The 21,615-nt window shown below is 45.3% G+C and overlaps 1 protein-coding gene across 1 annotated transcript in view; it reads right to left on the bottom strand.

Annotated features, from left to right (window-relative positions):
- FAM98A (family with sequence similarity 98 member A) overlaps window positions 1–21,355 on the bottom strand; it is a 95,109-nt gene extending 73,754 nt beyond the window's left edge. The window contains exon 1 of the mRNA XM_077486438.1: window positions 21,108–21,355. Within this exon, the coding sequence (XP_077342564.1) occupies window positions 21,108–21,157 (50 nt within the window). The 5' untranslated portion in view covers window positions 21,158–21,355. The remainder of the gene's footprint in view (window positions 1–21,107) is intronic.
- Window positions 21,356–21,615: the final 260 nt, after the last annotated feature.

Genomic DNA, 21,615 nt, shown 5'->3' on the forward strand with positions numbered 1-21,615 from the left:
CGGCACTTTGCGGGCGGTTTTAACCCTTTTTCAGATGCTAGCGGGGGTTAAAACCGCTCCGCTAGCGGACGCATACTGCTGCTAAAACGACGGTAAAGCATCACTAAAAATAGCGGTGCTTTACCGCCTGCCGACGTCCGCACCACCGCAGTGTGAAAGGGGCCTAAATTGTCTAGTGTCTTTTTGGATAAATGGTATATGCATCCCCTAGGTAACAAGCAAGGCTTGATTCACTAAAAAGGACTAAAGCCCTATGTTTTTAATTTGGGCACATGCAATTATCTATACAAGCAAACATTTCAGAGCAGCAACATCTCCTTTGGCGTACTGAAAAAGGCACAAACTACGTGTTATATATACACGTAAAAGTATATGCAGCTTTCCCCATCCCTTGAATGATTGGTGCTTTATTTTTTCTTCATCCATAAGTACTTAATATAATGGATTTATCTGAAAAGCTCTCTTCAAACTGGAGGAGTGAGAAGAAAAAAATAAATGAATGCGACAATTCGGTAATTAATGGCTCATATTTCAATGTCCTTGAATTTCACAAAAATTGTAAGTTTAAAAGTTCAAAAACGTACGCAAGTTGAATGAAATCCATTAAAAAAAATGATTATATATACACACAGTATCTCACAAGAGTGAGTACACACCTCACATCTTTGTAAATATTTTATTATATCTTTATGTGACGACACAGAAGAAATGACACTTTACTACAATGTAAAGTAAATTTGCTGTCCCCTCAAAATAACTCACACAGCCATTAATGTCTAAACTGCTGGCAACAAAAGTGAGTACACCCCTAAGTGAAAATGTCCAAATGGGCCCAAAGTGTTAATATTCTGTGTGGCCACCATTGTTTTCTAGCACTACCTTAACTCTCTTGGGCATGGAGTTCATTAGAGCTTCACATATTGCCACTGGTGTCCTCTTCCACTCCTCCATGACGACATCATGTAGCTGTTGGATATTAGACCTTGCACTCCACCTTCCGCTTGAGGATGCCCCACTGATGCTTAACTACTTAACAACCGGCCCATAGCCGATTAACGGCTTCAGGACGGTTGTTTAACTCTGAGAGTTAAACAACTGGGGCGCGTACACGAGAGCATCCGTGACCGCCGGGTCCACAGGACCCAGCGCATCACGGATCACGCTAAACGGCCGCTCATCGCAGCCGTTTACCACGTGATCGCTCCGTCAAATGACGGAGTGATCACCTGTAAACAAACCGGCGTCATGTTATGACGTCGTTTCCTCCCTCCCCTCTCTGTACCGATCGGTACAGCAGAGGGAGAAGAGATCGGTGTCAGCAGCGCTGTGGACTGCATCTGCAGTGCCCACATCGCTGCTCACCGACAATTAACCCCGCAATACCCCAATACGCTGCCATAAACAGCCATACTCGGAGATACCCAGCCATACTCGGTGATACCCTGCAATACCCAGCCATAGATGCCCCCCCCTTGCCACCCTCCGGTGCTTCTACCAACTCGCCAATACGATCAAAGCCAGAATCTTTTTATTTTTAAAAAATATATATATATTTTTTTATTTCAAGCTTCCCAGCTTAGAGGTGAGATGCGGGGTCTTATTGACCCCCATATCTCACTGTAAAGAGGACCTGTCATCCCATATTCCTATTACAAGGGATGTTTACATTCCTTGTAATAGGAATAAAAGTGATCAAAAATTTATTTTTGGGGAAAAAAATGTCAAACTAAAATAAAGTAAAATGAACAATAAAAAAATAAAAATAAAAATTTAAAGCGCCCCTGTCCCCACGTGCTCGCATGCAGAAGCGAACGCATACGCAAGTCCCGCCCACATATGGAAACGGTGTTCAAACCACACATGTGAGGTATCGCCGTGAACGTTAGAGCGAGAGCAATAATTCTAGCCCTAGACCTTCTCTAACTCAAAACATATAACCAGTAAAAAAATTTCAAGCGTCACCTATGGGGATTTTTAACCACTTCAGCTCCGGACCAATAAACACCTTAAGGACCAGAGGTCTTTTTGCAATTTCGCACTGCGCTGCTTTAACTGGTAATTGCGCGGTCATGCAATATTGCACCCAAACGAAATTTGCGTCCTTTTCTTCCCACAAATAGAGCTTTCTTTTGATGGTATTTGATTGCCTCTGCGATTTTTTTTTTTTGCGATATAAATGGAAAAAGAGCGAAAATTTTGAAAAAAAAAGATATTTTCTTCTTTTTGTTATAAGAAAAATCGAATAAACTAAATTTTAGTCATACATTGAGGGCAAAATTTATTCAGCCACATGTCTTTAGTAAAAAAAAATGTCAATAAGCGTATATTTTTTGGTTTGCGCAAAAGTTATAGCGTCTACAAACTAGAGTACATTTTCTGGAATTTACACAGCTTTTAATTTATGACTGCCGATCTCATTTCTTGAGGTGCTAAAATGGCAGGGCAGTACAAATCCCCCCCAAATGACCCCATTTTGGAAAGTAGACACCCCAAGGAAATTGCTGATGGGTATGTTGAGCCCATTGAATATTAATTTTTTTTGTCCTAAGGGATTGAATAATGACAAAAAAAAAAATGATATATTGCTCACACATGCCATGGTTATATGTGGAATTGCACCCCAAAATATATTCCGCTACTTCTCCCGAGTATGGGGATACCACATGTGTGGGACTTTTTGGGAGTCTAGTCGCGCACGGCACCCCGAAAACCAATCACCACCTTCAGGATTTCTAAGGGTGCAAATTTTTGATTTAACTCCTCACTACCTATCACAGTTTCGAAGGCCATAAAATGCCAAAATAGCACAAAACCCCCCAAAATGACCCCATTTTGGAAAGTAGACACCCCAAGCTATTTACTGAGAGGCATGTTGAGTCCATGGAATATTTTATATTTTGCCACAAGTTGCGGGAATATTACAAACTTTTTTTTTTTTGCACCAAGTTGTCACTAAATGATATATTGCTCACACATGCTATGGGCATATGTGAAATGACACCCCAAAATACATTCTGCTGCTTCTCCCGAGTACGGGGATACCACATGTGTGGGACTTTTTGGGAGCCTAGCCACGTACGGGACCCCGAAAACCAAGCACTGCCTTCCGGATTTGAATGTAAAATGCTATAAAAAACAAACTAACCAGAGTCACCCGTAACACTTATACGGTGATCAGTGGTGAAAGGGTTAACTAGGGGCAATCAGGGGGTTCAAATTTTTATTAGGTAGTATATGGGGGTCCGTGGCGCTATATAAAAACGGGGAACCTAAATATCTAACTGGCTAACCAGCGTCACCAGTGACACTTATACTGTGATCGCTGGTGAAAGGGGGTGAAAGGGTTAACTAGCAGCAATCAGGGGGTTAAAACCATTATTGGGTAGTATATCGGGGTACCTAGCGCTATAAAAACCTGGCGGTGAACCTAAAAAAATAACTAGCGACACTAGCGACACTGATGCAGCGTTCAGAAAAATTATCGCTTAGTGACACTGGCAAAAGGGGGTGAAAGGGTTAACTAGCGGAAATCAGGGGGTTAAAACCATTATTGGGTAGTATATCGGGGTACCTAGCGCTATAAAAACCTGGCGGTGAACCTAAAAAAAATAACTAGCTACCTAGCGACTGTAGCGACACTAATGCAGCGATCAGAAAAACGATCGCTTAGTGACACTGGCAAAAGGGGGTGAAAGGGTTAACTAGCGGCAATCAGGGGGTTAAAACCATTATTGGGTAGTATATCGGGGTACCTAGCGATATAAAAACCTGGCGGTGAACCTAAAAAAATAACTAGCTACCTAGCGACACATGCAGCGATCAGAAAAATGATCGCTTAGTGACACTGGCAAAAGGGGGTGAAAGGGTTAACTAGCGGCAATCAGGGGGTTAAAACCATTATTGGGTAGTATATCGGGGTACCTAGCGCTATAAAAACCTGGCGGTGAACCTAAAAAAAATAACTAGCTACCTAGCGACTGTAGCGACACTAATGCAGCGATCAGAAAAACGATCGCTTAGTGACACTGGCAAAAGGGGGTGAAAGGGTTAACTAGCGGCAATCAGGGGGTTAAAACCATTATTGGGTAGTATATCGGGGTACCTAGCGATATAAAAACCTGGCGGTGAACCTAAAAAAATAACTAGCTACCTAGCGACACATGCAGCGATCAGAAAAATGATCGCTTAGTGACACTGGCAAAAGGGGGTGAAAGGGTTAACTCTAGGGGCAATCAGGGGGTTAAATCTTTATTGGGGGGTGATAGGGGGCTACCCTGGACCTAACAGTAACTGTCCTGACAGTTTTTACTGTCACAACTGACACTGAATGCATTGATCAGTAAAGAAATGATCAATGCAATCAGTGACACTGTGACTGGGGGGGGAGGGGGGGCGGGGGGGGGGGGGTTTGTGTGCCTGTGTGTACCTACATGTCAGCGTAGTGTTGGTGCACACTTACTTTTAGTCTTCTCCTCGTAGTCCGGTCAAAAAGACCGCCCCGAGGAGAATAACATCACTTCCTCCTTCCTGTGTAAACAATACACAGGGGAGGAAGCTTCTCATTGGCCAGGAGCGATCCAGAGGGGGTGGCCGAAAACCAACGGCCATCCCCTCATCACGGAGCGCTCCTGGACCGAATCGGACCGCCGTAAACAGCGGGAGGGGGTCCGATCGGACCCCCCACCCGCTGGAAGGCAATCACGTAGATGTACGTGATTGTGCCTGCCTGTGCCATTGTGCTGACGTACAATGGCAATACGGCGGTCCTGAAGTGGTTAAGTAGCGAAGTTTGGCGCCATTCCATGGGCATGTGCAATTTTGAAGAGTGACATGTTAGGTATCTATTTACTCAGCGTAACTTCATCTTTCACATTATGCAAAAATTGGGCTAACTTTACAGTTTTTTGTTTTTTTAAGCACAAACTGTTTTTTTTCCCCAAAAAAAGTGTTTGAAAAATTGCTGCGCAAATATCGTGCGAGATAAAAATTTGCAACGACCACCATTGTATTCTCTAGGGTCTTTGCTAAAAAAAAGATATATAATGTTTTGGGGTTCTATGTAATTTTCTAGCAAATAAATGATGATTTTTACATGTAGGAGAGAAATGTCAGAATTGGCCTGGGTGCTCCAGAACGCCTGATGGTGCTCCCTGCATGTTGGGCCTCTGTATGTGGCCACACTGTGTAAAAATCTCACACATGTGGTATCGCCGTACTCGGGAGTAATAGCAGAATGTGTTTTGGGGTGTCATTTGTGGTATGCATATGCTGTGTGTGAGAAATAACCTGATAATATGACAATTTTGTGGGGAGAAAAAAAAAAAGGGGAAAAAAAAACCTTATTTTTTGCAAAGAATTGTGGGAAAAAACTACAACTTCAAAAAACTCATCATCATGCCTCTTACTAAATACCTTGGAATGTCTTCTTTCCAAAAAGGGGTCATTTGGGGGGTATTTGTACTTGTATGGCATGTTAGGGTCTCAAGAATTGAAATAGGCCATCAGTACTTCAGGTGTGATAAATTTTCAGATATTGGCACCATAGCTTGTGGACTCTATAACTTTCACAAAGACCAAATAATATCCACCAATTTGTACTTATTTTTTACCAAAGATATGTAGTGGTATAAATTTTGGCCAAAATTTATGAAGAAAAAATTGCTAATCTGCTAAATTTTTGTAACAGAAACAAAGAAAAACATTTTTTTTTTTTTTTTTACAGAATTTTCTGTTTTCTTTCTTTTATAGTACAAAAAATAAAAAACCCAGCAGTGATTAAATCCCACCAAAAGAAATCTCTATTTGTGTGAAAAAAAGGACAAAAATTTCATATAGGTCCAGTGTTGCATGACTGAGTAATTGTCATTCAAAATGTGAGAGCACCGAAAGCTGAAAATTGGTCTGGTTATTAAGGGTGTTTAAGTGCCAAGTGATTAAAAGAGTTAAGGTCTGGAGACATTCTTGGCCAGTCCATCACCTTTAGCCTCAGCTTCTTTAGCAAAACGGCTTCAGTATGTCACGACATATGTTGGCATCCACGGTTCCCTCAATGAACTGTAGTTCCCCAGTACTGGGAGCACTCCTGCAGCCCCAGACCATGACACTCCCACCACCATGCTTGACTGCAGGCAAGACACTTGTCTTTGTACTCCTCACCTGGTTGCTGCCACACACACTTGACACCATCTGAACTAAAGAAATTTATCTTGGTCTCATCAGACCACAAGACTTGGTTCCAGTAATCCATGTCCTTAGTCTGCTTGTCTTCAGCAAACTGCTTGTGGGCTTTTTTGTGCATCATCTTTAGAAGAGGCTTCCTTCTGCGATGACAGCCATGCAAACCGATTTGATGCAGTTTGCAGCGTATGGTCTGAGCACTGACAGTATGACCACCCAACAACTCAACCTCTGCAGCAATGCTGACAGCACTCATATGTTTATTTCCCAAAGGCAACCTCTGAATATGATGATGAGCATGTGTACTTAAGTTCTTTGGTCGACCATGGCGAGGCCTGTTCTGAGTGGAACCTGTCCTGTAAACCGCTGTATGGTCTTGGTCACGGTGCTGCAGCTCAGTTTCAGGATCTTGGCAACCTTCTTATAACCAAGGCCATCTTTAAGTAGTGCAAACTATTTTTTTTTTCAGATCCTCAGACAGTTCTTTGACATGAGGTGCCATGTTGAACTGCCAGTAACCAGTATGAGAGAGTGAGAGCAATAACACCAAATTGAACACCCCTGCTCCCCATTCACACCTAAGAACTTGTAACACTAACAAATCACATGACACTGGGGAGGGAAAATGGCTAACTGGGCCCAATTTGGACATTTTCACTTAGGGGTGTACTCACTTTTGTTGCCACTGGTTTAGACATGAATGGCTGTGAGTTATTTTGAGGGGACAGCAAATTTACACTGTTATACAACCTGCACACTCACTACTTTACATTGTAGCAAAGTGTTATTTCTTCAGTGTTATATGAAAAGATATAATAAAATATTTACAAAAATGTGAGGGGTGTACTCACTTTTGTGAGATACTGTATATTCAGCTTCCCGATTCAACACTGGTAAGTAGGAAAAAACATTTAGGCCTCATGCACACGGACGTTTTTACAGCCGCTTTTTTGAGCGTTTTTTGCAGCTTAAAAACACCTGTCCATGTTAGTCTATGGCTTCATGCCCACCTAGGCGTTTTTGAGCTGCAAATGGCATAGGCGTTTTTAAGCTGTAAAAAAAACCCAGGACCAGTGGGTTCCGCGGCGCAGAGCTAGAGCTGTAAAAACGCGAATCGCGGAAAAACGCGGAAAAACGTGCACAAACGCGCAAAAACGTGCAACATTTTTTGTTTTCTGAGTGCTATAGCCAAGAGATGTGTTTCTTTAAAAAACACTACTTAACGCCAACGCAAAAGAAGCGCAAAAACGCCAATGCAAAACGCGGTAAAAATCGAGTTTTTAACGCCGATTTTTCCAGGTGTCGGAGCTAGCTTTGCAGCCAGTTTTTTAAAACGTCCGTGTGCATGAGCACTTAATATACAAAAGTGATTTTAACCACTTGAGCTCCAGAAGGTTTTACCTCATTCATGACCAGGCCTTTTTTTGCTATTAAGCACTGTGTTGGGGCCGGTTCACACTGCGACGCGAGGCGAGGCGACACGGCTCGCCTCGCTCCCGCAAGTCGCCCCCATTCAGTACTATGGAACCGTTCTGAGAGGAGCGACTCGAGTCGCTCCGACTCAGAAAAAAGGTTCCTGTACTACTTCGGGGCGACTTCGGGGGCGACTTGCATTGACTTCTATGCAGAAGTCCTCTGCAAGTCGCCGCTGAGGTCCCCGCAAGTCGCGGCGAGGTAAGTCGGAGACGCCTCGCCGCGGCTCGCTGTGTGAACCGGCCCTAACTTTAACTGGTAATTGCAAGGTCATGCAACTCTCTACCAAAGTGAGATTGATGTCATTTTTTTCCCCCCACACAGAGCTTTCTTTTAGTGGCATTTGATCACCACTAGTTTTATTATAAAAAATGACCAAAACATTTTTGAAAAAAACCCAAAACAATATTTACTTACTGATATAAAAACATATCTAATAAAAAAAATTAAGAAAACATCAAAATTAGTCATAAAATTTAGACCAAAATGTATTCTGCTAAATGTCTTTGGTAAAATAAAAACCCAATAAGTTATATTGATTGGTTTGTGTGAAAATGACAGCGTCTACAAACTATGGTATATATACTTGAATTTTATAGTAGTAAGGGAGGTGATCAGCGATTTATAGTGGTCTATGATAGTGCGGCGGGCAATCTGACACTGGGTGGGAACTGATCGACACTGACATCACCAGTGACACTACAGTGATCAGTGAAAATACTATACTAATAACACTGGCTTGGAAGGGGTTAGCATCTCAGGGTAAAGAAGGGGTTAAGTATGTGCCTAACAAGTGTGAATGTGGGTATTATGTGCTGCTTTTACTAAAAAAAAAAAAAAAGTATTAGTTCCTTCTCCCTGTGCGCCGCGTACCCAGAAGAGACCAGAGAGGTACATTGCTGTGCCTGTAGGAGCTGCCCAAACTGCATTACAATGCCAAACTAAAAAATACAGATATGCCAAGTTGAAAAAGTGCACCCCTATATTTACCATCAATTTAAATCCCTTAAGTTTGTACCAAGTGTTCTAGATTAGGTGCCAATAATTAGAATCTCATTATGCAGACAGATCTGTCTTGTTTAAACCTCAGATATCTAGGGTCTGATGTTATCTCCGCTATTGATGTGTGTGGGTTAAACCTACACAAAATTTAAAGAAAGTATGGGAATTTTTTTTCCCCCATAAACATACATACCTAGGTGGATGCAGCATCGAGCCACCGAACATCACCAATGGCTTGGTTCTCACTTTTTCGAGAGGAGAGATGCTGACTGTCAATCAGCATCTCTCCTGCTCCGCTCCTCCATTGCCAATGGAGGACTGAGCTGTGGAGGGGTGGGGAGCAGGAGTCTCACAAACTTGCTGAGACTGCCATCAGTCCAGGCACCTGGTAGATCCAGACTTCAAGTCAGGATGACGCGGTGCCTGGACTGATCTGTGTGACATCAGCATGGAGCAGACTTCAGACCGCTCTCTGCTGAAAATGGGTCCCAGGGGTACAATTTTGGGGATTTGAAGAAAAAAACTAAATCGCCTAATTATTTGAAATGAATCATTCCACCGTAAGGAAGATAATCCACAAGTGGTGTATGACTACTATTTTGTTCAGAACTGGCTGGCCCAGCAAATTCAGTACAATAGCCTTCTGGTTCTAAACAGAACTGAACATTAAAGACTTAAACCTGATTCATGAAATCTTACCACATATATCTGTAGTGTTTACTTATCTTATGCCAAAGACCTTAGCCAAGTGTCTTTCTAACGTTTCGTTGCTCTTTTAGCAGCATAATGTCTGACAATGTTGATGTTCTCCATCAACCAAGATAAAACCAGCCAGAATTTTGTGTCAGGGTGGGTGCTATAGGTTAGCAGATAGCTTGTCTTGTCACAGCACAGCTCTGCATGTTCCTTTCTTCCTCTACCTATGTGGGAGGGCCTTTCCTTCAATCAGCTGTCTCCCAGTGTATGCCAAGAATCCACTTCTACTGCTGAATGAGGAAGTAAAAATTTGAACCTGAGGTTAGAATTCTATAGAATGCCAAAGACAGCAGATATACATGTAAAACTTATGTAGGGAGATTTGTTTCATCCCTGTGCATCATGTGAGGCTGTTCACTTCTCTGGGTATATGTGGGGGTTTATATCCACTTTAATTTTGGTCTTTGAAGGCAAAGACTAGGCCTTCCAGAAATGTTCGGCACAAACTCAAGACAGCATTTCAGGGGAACTTCATACCAACTGTGAAGCATGCTGATAGAAATGTTATGGTTGGGGTTGTTTTGTTTCTTTAGAACCAGGGCACCTTGCAGTGCATTCTGCAACCCATCAATTGTGCTTGATGATAATGTGAAACCCACCTGTACAAAAAGATGAACTAGAAAGTGTATTTAGAACACGATAATGACCTGACGAATTTAGCAAATCCAACAAAAACTGAAACAGAGTTAAGGCCTGGGCTAGTCAGAACCTCAGTTTGAATCCCATTGAAAGGTTAGGTGTTGGGGGGGGGGGTCCAAAACTGAAACATGCAAGGAATCCCATAAACTTTTATAGAAATCCAACATTTTAGAGTTGTTACCAGAATCAAAAGGCAAGTGGTAAATAGGAACAGTCACTGTTCCAGGGACATCTAAGAGGAAAATTCCCCTTACTACGAGAGATGGTACATACAGCACAATATAAACGGTCAGGCATTTTAAACCCTAAAGCTTTGACAGCATAGCTACCCTAAACGCATCGCCAAAAATAGGTCACACCATACATAAACAGACCGGGACTGGGTCACACCATACATAAACAGACCTGGTAGATAACCTTTGACACTAGATACCAAATGGTCATGGCCAAAGAAAAAACACAAATTCCTCTACAATTACCTTGAGGGTCCAAGATAGTCAATACTGAACTCCAGATTGAGCAAATATTTAAATACATTTGTCATGTGTATTCTTACTTGAATCTTGGTGTGCTTTGTGCATTTCTGTACAGTAATCCTGTGTGAAATGTCACCTCTGTGCAAGAGCTTCCTGTAATAAAGACTGGTGATTGCTGCTCGCTTTCCTTGTGTGGTTACTAGTCTGGTCTCCACCCCCTCCTCTCCTGTTTTCTATAGGCAGCCTGCAGAGGATGGATAATATGGGTCCTTCGCACAGCTCTGCTCAGGCTATATACACAACACTTTCACAAGGCAATACAGTATCTGGGTTTGCAAAGGCATTTGGGGCACACAAAGTGGACTTATGGCTGATGAATTTATTTAACCACTTAAGGACCGAGCTTCTTTTTGAGATTTGTTGTTTACAAGTTAAAAAAGTTATTTTTTTTGCTAGAAAATTACTTAGAACCCCCAAACATACTTTTTTTTTCTAACACCCTAGAGAATAAAACGGCGGCCGTTGCAATACTTTGTGTATTTGCGCAGCAGTCTTACAAGAGCACTTTTTTTGAAAAAAATACACTTTTTTAAAAAAAACTATTTTTAAAAATTATTTTTTAAAAATAAAAAAAAATTAAGACAACTGTAAAGTTAGCCCAATTTTCTTTATATTGTGAAAGATAATGTTACGCCAAATTGATACCGAACATGTCACGCTTCAAAATTGTGCCTGCTTGTGGAATGGCGAGAAACATTTACCCTTAAAAATCTCCATAGGCAATGTTTAAAAAATTCGAAAGGTTGTACGTTTCGAGTTACAGAGGTAGTCTAGGGCTAGAATTATTGCTCTCATTCTAACAATCGCGGCAATACCTCACATGTGTGGTTCGAACACCGTTTTTGTATGCGGTCGCTTCTGCATGCGAGCTTGGCAGGATAGGGAGCGTTTAAAAATTTTCCTTATTTTACCTTTTATAAAAAAAAAAAAAAAAAATGGGGTCACTATTATTCCTATTACAAGGAATGTAAACATCCCTTGTAATAGAAAAAAAGCATGACAGGACCTCTTAAATATGAGATCTGGGGTCAAAATCTCATACTTATTGTATACTTACACTAAAATGCAATAAAAAAAAAATAGCACTAAAAAAGCAAATGCTGCCAATGCCTAATCCGATACCTTTTGTATGAAGAGGCAGCTCCCGGAAGTCAGTGGGCAGAGCGAGTCCTGGGCTGGCAGCAGCTGAAGGTAAGCTGGCCAGGGGTGTGGGTCGTACTCGCAGCCGTCAGAATCGGTGACCCAGGCAATCACATTCATTAATGGAAGTGACAGCCCCGGTCTCTGTTGGAGATTGAACAGCGTGACGCCCATCTTGGTACACCATGCACTCGGCCTCAGTAAGCAAGCAGTGGATATCTTGTTACACTCACCCCATATAGTTCACTAACTATATAGGGTGGGTGTAACAAGATGTCCGCTACTGCCTTCTAACCGCTGGCTTACTGAGGCTGGGTGCAGGGTGTACCAAGATGGGCGTTGCAGCACTTGTATACTCGAACTTTGACCGTTATTGATTGTTTCTCTCATAATTTCATTGGCACTGCCTGCCCATCAGTTGCACCTATCATTGCCCATAAGTACCACCTATCAGTGCCTATAAATGCCATCAGTAGGGTTGCCACCTCATCCCTTTAATCCCGAACACATATGAATTACACCTGTTCTGGGGCTAATTTAACGCAGATAAGGCACCGAGTTTAATTACCACTTTAACCACTTCAGCCCAGGAAGGATTTACCCCATTCCTGACCAGAGCACTTTTAGCGATTCAGCACAGCGTTGCTTTAACTGACAATTGTGCGGTCCTGCGATGTTGTACCCAAACAAAATTGATGTCCTTTTTTCCCCACAAATAGTTTACCTTTGATGGTATTTGATCACCTCTGCGATTTTTATTTTTTGCGCTATAAACAAAAAACGAGCGACAATTTTGAAAAAAAAAGCATTATTTTTACTTTTTGCTATAATATCCCCAAAAAATATATAAAAATAAATTTTTTCCCTCAGTTTAGGCCGATACGTATTCTTCGACATTTTTTTTTTTTTTTTACCAAAAATAATGCAATAAGCGTTTATTGATTGGTTTGCGCAAAAGTTATAGCGTTTACAAACTAGGGGATAGATTTATGGCATTTTTATTAATCTTTTTTTTACTAATGACAGCGATTTTCATCTCGACTCCGACATTATGGCGGACACATCGGACAATTTTGACACATTTTTGGGACCATTGGCATTAATACAGCGATCAGTGCTATAAAATGCATTGATTACAGTAAAAATGTCACTGGCAGTGAAGGGGTTAACCACTGGGGGAAGGCAGGGATGGGTTAAGTGTGTCCTGGGGTGTGTTTATAACTGTCTGGGGGATGGGCTAGAAGTGACATGACACGGATCGCTGCACTCAATGACAGGGTCAATGTTTTGTCACAGTAAGAGCTGTGAAAATGTGGAAGAGACTCCTGCCAGAGGTGGTTCTGGTCAGCTCGGTAGATTGCTTTAAGAAAGGCCTGGATTATTTCCTAATATAACTGGGACGTAACATTTAGGCCCCATTCACACCTGAGCATTTTGTAGCCTGAAGCTACAAAACGCTGGAGGGGGAAAAATCTATTCTCAATGGATATGGTTCACATCTCCACTCCATGTCGCCTGAAGCTCAAACAAGTTCTGGACCCTTTTTTGTCGCTCAAAGCAGGCAGATTTGGGGGTTTTTCTTCTTTTCAAATTGGTGACCTTTTGCCCTGCACAAAATCGCGGTAAAAATCACACGATTTTCTGCCTGAAAACGCTATGTTCAGGCGTGAATGGGGCATTACAGGTAAAGTTGATCAAGCGAAAAACTGATTGCCTCTCGGGGGATCAGGAAGGAATTTTTTCCCCAGCTGGAGAAAATTGGATCATGCTTTGCTGGGGGTGTTCTCCTTCCTCTGGATCAGCTGTGGGTATAGGATTGTGTATATGGGATTGTATATTGTTTGTTTTTGTGGTTGAACTGGATGGACTTGTGTCTTTTTCAACCTGATTAACTATGTAATTAGCCAGTTTGTTTGCAACAAGAGCACAGAGTGCCGCTGTATCCTGAGATGGCATTTAGCCACCTCTGCCAAACAGCAAACTATTTGCAGACATGCACCCATATGAATGTGTGAATGTAGACTTAGAGCGCTTTCCAATAATCCCTTTAGGCCGTCAGGAGTTGGCACTTTAAACTGGAACTAAACTCTCCCATCCACTACAGCCAATGAAGTAGCCATCTAAGCCTCTGTTTAGATCTGCAGTTGCAATGCTGCTGTACATATGATCAATTTTTCTAACATCAGGAATTTGATGACTTAATAGTGCATTTGATAACTGTCAGAGTTGGTTGTGCACTCATTCATAACATGCCTTGAATGCAACTGTTTTGGGAACAGCCTCAGTTCACACCATAAACCGCATGTGAATCACAAGTACTGCACCGCATTCCTGTTCAATTCACATTCGATTCAGTGCAGTGTGATTTGAGCCCATTCATTTTGAACAGGTTCAAATCAGAACGCATCGCACCAAAGTTGTGCATGCAGCAATATTGGAACTGCACTGCAACTAGATCGCATGGCCATTTTTGTGTGCCGTTAAGATTGCATTGACACCCAATGCAGTTCACAAGGGCAGAGCGAGAGGTTTGAATGCGGTGAGGCAAAACGGTACGAACCATGGGGTTTCCAACACCGTATTAGTGTAAATCTAAGCCTAAAGCAGAGCTAAAGTCCTGCTGCAACAAAATATGAGCACCTATTTGCTTGCAGTGTTCGACATGAAAACAGCTCAGCTTATATCCCCAGCACAGTCCATGTGCCAAAATGGATGACTCCTGTGCATTAGAGCTGCCACGACGAGTCGACGTAATAGATTACGTCGACCATGAAAATACGTTGACGTGCGTGCAAGGCGTTGATGTGTCACACAGTGAGAGCTGCAGGTCCACACCCCCACCGCAGCTTTCAGTGCGGTGCTTCTCTCATCCTGCTCAGTGTCTCCTGCTCTCCCCCTCTCTTCTCCCCCCTCCGTGCCGCCGCCGTGACCCTCTCTTCTCCCCCTCCGTGCCGCCGCCGTGACCCTCTCTTCTCCCCCTCCGTGCCGCCGCCGGGACCCTCTCTTCTCCCCCTCCGTGCCGCCGCCGGGACCCTCTCTTCGCCCCCTCCGTGCCGCCGCCGGGACCCTCTCTTCGCCCCCTCCGTGCCGCCGCCGGGACCCTCTCTTCGCCCCCTCCGTGCCGCCGCCGGGACCCTCTCTTCGCCCCCTCCGTGCCGCCGCCGGGACCCTCTCTTCTCCCCCTCCGTGCCGCCGCCGGGACCCTCTCTTCTCCCCCTCCGTGCCGCCGCCGGGACCCTCTCTTCTCCCCCTCCGTGCCGCCGCCGGGACCCTCTCTTCTCCCCCTCCGTGCCGCCGCCGGGACCCTCTCTTCTCCCCCTCCGTGCCGCCGCCGGGACCCTCTCTTCTCCCCCTCCGTGCCGCCGCCGGGACCCTCTCTTCTCCCCCTCCGTGCCGCCGCCTGGACCCTCTCTTCTCCCCCTCCGTGCCGCCGCCTGGACCCTCTCTTCTCCCCCTCCGTGCCGCCGCCGGGACTCTCTCTTCTCCCCCTCCGTGCCGCCGCCGTGACCCTCTCTTCTCCCCCTCCGTGCCGCCGCCGTGACCCTCTCTTCTCCCCCTCCGTGCCGCCGCCGTGACCCTCTCTTCTCCCCCTCCGTGCCGCCGCCGTGACCCTCTCTTCTCCCCCTCCGTGCCGCCGCCGTGACCCTCTCTTCTCCCCCTCCGTGCCGCCGCCGTGACCCTCTCTTCTCCCCCTCCGTGCCGCCGCCGTGACCCTCTCTTCTCCCCCTCCGTGCCGCCGCCGTGACCCTCTCTTCTCCCCCTCCGTGCCTCCGTGACCCTCTCTTCTCCCCCTCCGTGCCGCCGTGACCCTCTCTTCTCCCCCTCTTTGCATGTGTCCCCCCCCCCCTCCGTATCTCAGGATGGAGAGCGGAGGTAGGAGCTGGTAAACCCGGCTCCTTCGTTTTCAGAATGGACAGAGTCAGTGACCACTGACTCTGTCCATTCACATAACTGAAGCATTGTAACCTCCTGTGATTACGATGTCTCAGTTAATGAATGGAGAGAAGACAGCGGCTTCTCTCCATTATCAGTGCAGCAGAGGCTGCAGAGAAAGGGACTGGGGAATCTCTGTCCCTAGTCCCTTTCCCTGTCTCAAATGGAGATGTCAGAGGTCTGTTAAGACCCCTAATATCTCACCATAGCGCCCCCCCCCCCAACAGGGCTGATAAAAAAAAAAACACACACTGACACTGTCTCCATCCCCACACACCCTCCCTCTTAAAAAAAAAAAAAAAAAGAAAGCATTGTGAAAAAAATAAATTATAAACAAACATTCGTGAATTTCTGAACAGAAGATAAAAAAAGCTAAGATAAAAGGAAAATTATATATATATATATATACATATATACATATATACATATATACATACACACACACATACACTCTTAATTTTACAAAAAATAAGTACGTACAAAAAAAAAAGGCAAGATAAAAGAATATAACTACATATATACACACATATATTGTATGTATTAGTTATTATTTTATCTTACCTTTTTTGTTTATGTACTTATTTTTTGTAAAGTTATCCAAAGAATTAATTAGCTAATAAAAATGGTCGTTATAGTTGATGACTAATCGAAAAAATAATTGCTAGATTAGTCGACTGACAAAATAATCGTTAGTTGCAGCTCTACTGTGCATGTAAAAGCGTGACATCATCCTGTGCTGTCCATTGAAGAACAAAAGGTTGCACTGCCAGTTTCCCTTACCATGAATGGCGGCAGCAGCACCCGAGAGCTGATCCTAAAATTGGCTGGGGTGCTGACATCACAAGCTCCCTGGACAGGTAATTATCCTTATATTAAAAGCCAGCAGGTACAGTATTTGTAGCTGCTGACTTACACCAAAGCCCCCCCCCCCCCAGGAAGAACACCTGTTTGAAGGTCCCTTTATTTCTGCAATTAACTGGCTGTGATATCTGAGGCCAGTAGAAGGGGAGGGGATCCCGATCATGCAGTACTGCGATTGGCTGAAGAGTATAGACGTCAATGGGGGTGTAGCCTCACGGCCTCCCAAACATTGACCGTGATCCATCAGTCACTAGTTCTGAAGGCAGCAACGGAATACACCACACAAGACAACAATTCATATATGCTAAAGCTGGGTGTTAATGTGGATGTAAACAAGATTCAATAAATTTGAGCTGGGCCCATGATCTGTAGTGTTTTCTTATCTCTCTCAAAAGCACCGAGTCCTGTACCTGTCTCCTGCTCTGTAGCTGTTATCAGCCTGATAACTTCTAAAAAGTTTTACAACACAGAAGATAAAATGAGCCTGAAGCGTGTGTTGTGGGAGGTTGGTATAAATAGATTAGCAGGCAACTTGACTTATCGGAGCAGAGCCCTGCACATTCCTTCCTTTGCCTATAAAGGGGGGGGGGGGGGTGCCTTTCCTCCAATCAGCCGTCTTGGCTTTATGCCAATAATTCACTCCCAGTGCTGAGCAGTAGTGATGGCCGAACGGTTCGCCCGGCGGTCGTTTCGCGGCGAATTTCCGACTTTCGCCGTCCGCGGGTTCGAACGCCTTTTTCCGTCGTTCGCCCCGGCGGACTTACGTGTTTAATGTATACAAGAACTTTAACCTTTCGTGACACGTTTATCATGTGTTACAGGACAACCAATTGAGACATGACAGCTCATGGACACTTGGACATTCCCCCTAACCTATAAATACACCCGATCCGGTGGCCATTTTACATTCTTTCTTCTGTCACTGTAGGGAAAGGATCCTGTGTGGAGTAGGGACAGAGAAAACGCTAGCTATTTGGTACACAAAAGTTCTTTTCAGGACTGGTATAGGTGTTAGGTCAGCAGCCTGAGTTTCTTTTGTCAGTTTAGATAAAGGGACAGAGCGCTGTATGCTGCTATTTTAGGGACAGCTCAGCCAGATTAGTCTTTCTTCATCATCATCATCATCATCATCATTAGCTGTTACTATCAGGTGTTAATAGGGACCCCCGTATAAAAAGCATGAGGGTCAAGGACCAGTACTGGGTGGCAACGTACTTAGATCCCCGGTACAAACACAAAATGGCGGAAATGTTACCGCCGTCGCAGAGGGCTGTCAGAATGCAGCACTTCCAGGCCTTGCTTCGAGAAATGCTGCATTCTGCTTTTGCGTGCGCTGGCAGAGGAGCAATTCCCACTCCCAGAGAAGGATTTGCGGGTACCAATCCAACAGCGCCTGCAAGAAGAGGCCGGTTTGAAGATGTGTTGGTGACTTCGGATATGAGGTCATTCTTTCAGCCGACCCATCGACAGGTGTCATCCGGATCCAGCATCAGGGAACGCCTAGACCGTCAGGTGTCCGACTACATTGGGTTAACGGCCGATGTGGACGCTCTGAGGAGTGATGAACCCCTAGACTACTGGGTGGGCAGGCTTGACCTCTGGCCAGAGCTTGCCCAATTTGCAATTGAACTGTTGGCTTGCCCCTCATCCAGTGTCCTGTCCGAAAGGACGTTCAGCGCAGCAGGGGGGATTGTGACCGATAAGCGTACTCGCCTAGCTCACGACAGTGTTAACTACCTCACATTTCTAAAAATGAATGAGGCATGGATCTCGGAGGAATTCAACACATGTGATCAGTAGACCATGTATATGTCTATAAACAATTTTTGGAATCAAGCACACAGACCTTCTTAATTCATTTGGCTCACTTCCCTGACCCAAAAAAGCACACCGTACTATATGCCCCTACCCTCCTCTTTGAAGAGGTTGAGCGGTGTCATATTTCTACTGGGGCTGCTTATTATGAGGGGTTCCCACCATCCCTGTGCTGTGCTGACTTCCTCCTGGGTGTTCTTATTATGAGGGGCTCCCACCATCCCTGTGCTGTGCTGACTTCCTCCTGGGGGTTCTTATTATGAGGGGCTCCCACCATCCCTGTGCTGTGCTGACTTCCTCCTGGGGGTTCTTATTATGAGGGGATCACACCATCCCTGTGCTGTGCTGACTTCCTCCTGGGGCTGCTTACGGTGCTGCTGTCAGCGCTGTATGTCACGGAGCTGCTGTCAGCGCTGTATGTCACGGAGCTGCTGTCAGCGCTGTATGTCACGGAGCTGCTGTCAGCGCTGTATGTCACGGAGCTGCTGTCAGCGCTGTATGTCACGGAGCTGCTGTCAGCGCTGTATGTCACGGAGCTGCTGTCAGCGCTGTATGTCACGGAGCTGCTGTCAGCGCTGTATGTCACGGAGCTGCTGTCAGCGCTGTATGTCACGGTGCTGCTGTCAGCGCTGTATGTCACGGAGCTGCTGTCAGCGCTGTATGTCACGGAGCTGCTGTCAGTGCTGTATGTCACGGAGCTGCTGTCAGCGCTGTATGTCACGGAGCTGCTGTCAGCGCTGTATGTCACGGAGCTGCTGTCAGCGCTGTATGTCACGGTGCTGCTGTCAGCGCTGTATGTCACGGAGCTGCTGTCAGCGCTGTATGTCACGGAGCTGCTGTCAGTGCTGTATGTCACGGAGCTGCTGTCAGCGCTGTATGTCACGGAGCTGCTGTCAGCGCTGTATGTCACGGAGCTGCTGTCAGCGCTGTATGTCACGGTGCTGCTGTCAGCGCTGTATGTCACGGAGCTGCTGTCAGCGCTGTATGTCACGGAGCTGCTGTCAGCGCTGTATGTCACGGAGCTGCTGTCAGCGCTGTATGTCACGGAGCTGCTGTCAGCGCTGTATGTCACGGAGCTGCTGTCAGCGCTGTATGTCACGGTGCTGATGTCAGTGCTCTGTATTACGGTGCTGCTGTCAGTGCTCTGTATCTCCTGCACCCTCTTGTTTGCCTACCCTGGTCCCTGACCTTCCCTCTCCTCCATTGCCTTCATTAGCTCCATAGTCCTGAATTGTCAGAACAATTTCCCAAATAAAAAAAAAATGCTTGTAGTTATCGATCCCAAATTCACCTCATACATGTATTATGCTATTGTCCAGGTGGTGGGACTGCGTGCTACCCCCTAATAATTACCCCGTGGCCGCAAATTCGACCTAAAGGTTTGCGAAATTCGCCTCCCATTGAAGTCAATGGAGCCCGCGGCGAACGGTCGTTTTCGCGAACGTTTGTGCCCGTTCGCGTTTCGCGTTCGCGAAACGTCCCGTCGGAAGTTCGTCCATCACTACTGAGCAGGAAGAGAAAATCTCTAACACAATGAGCACTTTCTAAAGAATACTTATAGCTAAAGACAGCAGATATAGATGTAAAACTTATATAGGACGCTTTGTTTAATCTCTGTGTTATCGAAGGCTATTCACTTCACTGGGTATATGTGAGGGTTTACATCCACTTTAAAGCAAAACTCCGGGAACAGAAAAGGTCATTAAAATACTGTATTTATTTGGTGTATAATACGCACTATTTTCCCCTGAAAACAGAGGGTAAACAGTGCCTATGTGTTATACACCAATAATATGTTTTACCAACAGGGGGCGGGGATTGGTTGGTACGCCCCAAGAGCCACCCATTGAAGGGGTGTCAGGCCGGCCGCCCCACCTCTCCTGGAGCTGGGACAGCACTACCTGCATAGTCTAAATTTGAGGACAAAAAAAAAAAATCACTTGCCAGCAGTGAATTTTTCTTAACTGTATAGTATGCTGGCAGTGCTGTCCCAGGAAACTGGGGGTCTCCTGGGAGTGCAGGGGGGTTGTATACCATGGATGGGGAGGGGGGGCTGTGTACGGGAGGGGGGTGGCTGTGTAGGGGAGAGGGGGGCTGTGTACTGTGAAAACATGTTTTCCTTAAATTTCCTTTTTAAAACTGGGGTGCGTGTTAAACGCAAATACATGTATATTCCTCAATAGCCACAAAGACTATAAACGTGTGCATCAAATACCTTTGCAAGCCCAGATATTACCTTGTAACAGTAGTAGCATCATTGTGCTGTGCACAACCTGTGCAGAGAGCAGAGCTGTGGGAGGAGCTCAGCAGGCTCCACCCACTACAGGAGAGGCAGCTACAAGACCAGCCACCCTGCACAAGGGGAGAGAGCAGCACTGACTGGTCTTTATTACAGGAAGCTCCTGCACAGACCTGGAAGAAACACACAAAGCACACCAAGATTTGAGGAAGAATACACAAGACTTGTATTTAGATAATATTCACTTATCCTAGAGTTCAGCTTTAATCCTTCTCTCCCTTACAGCCAAGAAAGCTGCCATCTTGGCCTCTGTCTGATCTGCAGGGGCCAGGGTGCTGCACGTGTGATCAGTTGGGGGGTAATAGCGATTCAATGATGTATTCATGACAGATCTGCATTCCTGTGTGTGCCTGGAGTTCACCTCTAATGATAGCTGCACACACACCATAAGCACACACTAGGATCATGGCTGTCATTTGTACCATGAGTTCTCTCTCGCTGACAAGCAGTCACCCAATCAGATCCCACAGCCATACCCTAAGTCTTCCAGGGCCTCCAGGATGTCATTTTCCATGTCACTCTCCATGGTGTGAGCGCTGTCTGTGCTGGTAGGTGATTCCCGGGGAGAGAGGCTGAGTGTGGCGGAGGAGAAGCTTGGAGTCCGCCCGGGAGTGCTGTACAGGACACCTGAAAGACCAACGTGGAGCCGCCCGTGTCACCCAGCTGTCTGACAGCAAAGCACGGCTGCCGGGCTGGCAAGTGCGAGGACCCCGCTTTCTCACTTTCCTGTCCTCTTCCAATCATTAGGGTGCCCAATGTGCTGCCTGCTCAATGTAAACCTTCTAACCGCAGAAAAAGAGCTATTTTTTCCGTTCGTGCACTCTGATAAATTAAATATTTGAAGAAAAATGATGAAATCACACGAATTATCTGTGGTTTGTTCATTTAAAAGAGCAATAGCGAAATAGTTGGAGCAGGCAATAGCATGATGCTCCTCGAGTGACAACCATATGCTGCGCTTTGTAACACGCGGAGAGGAAGTGA

The sequence above is a fragment of the Lithobates pipiens genome, unplaced genomic scaffold (assembly GCF_037356315.1).
Source record: "Lithobates pipiens isolate NorthernLeopardFrog02 unplaced genomic scaffold, aLitPip1_a1.2 Scaffold_18, whole genome shotgun sequence".
Classification (NCBI taxonomy): Eukaryota; Metazoa; Chordata; class Amphibia; order Anura; family Ranidae; genus Lithobates; species Lithobates pipiens.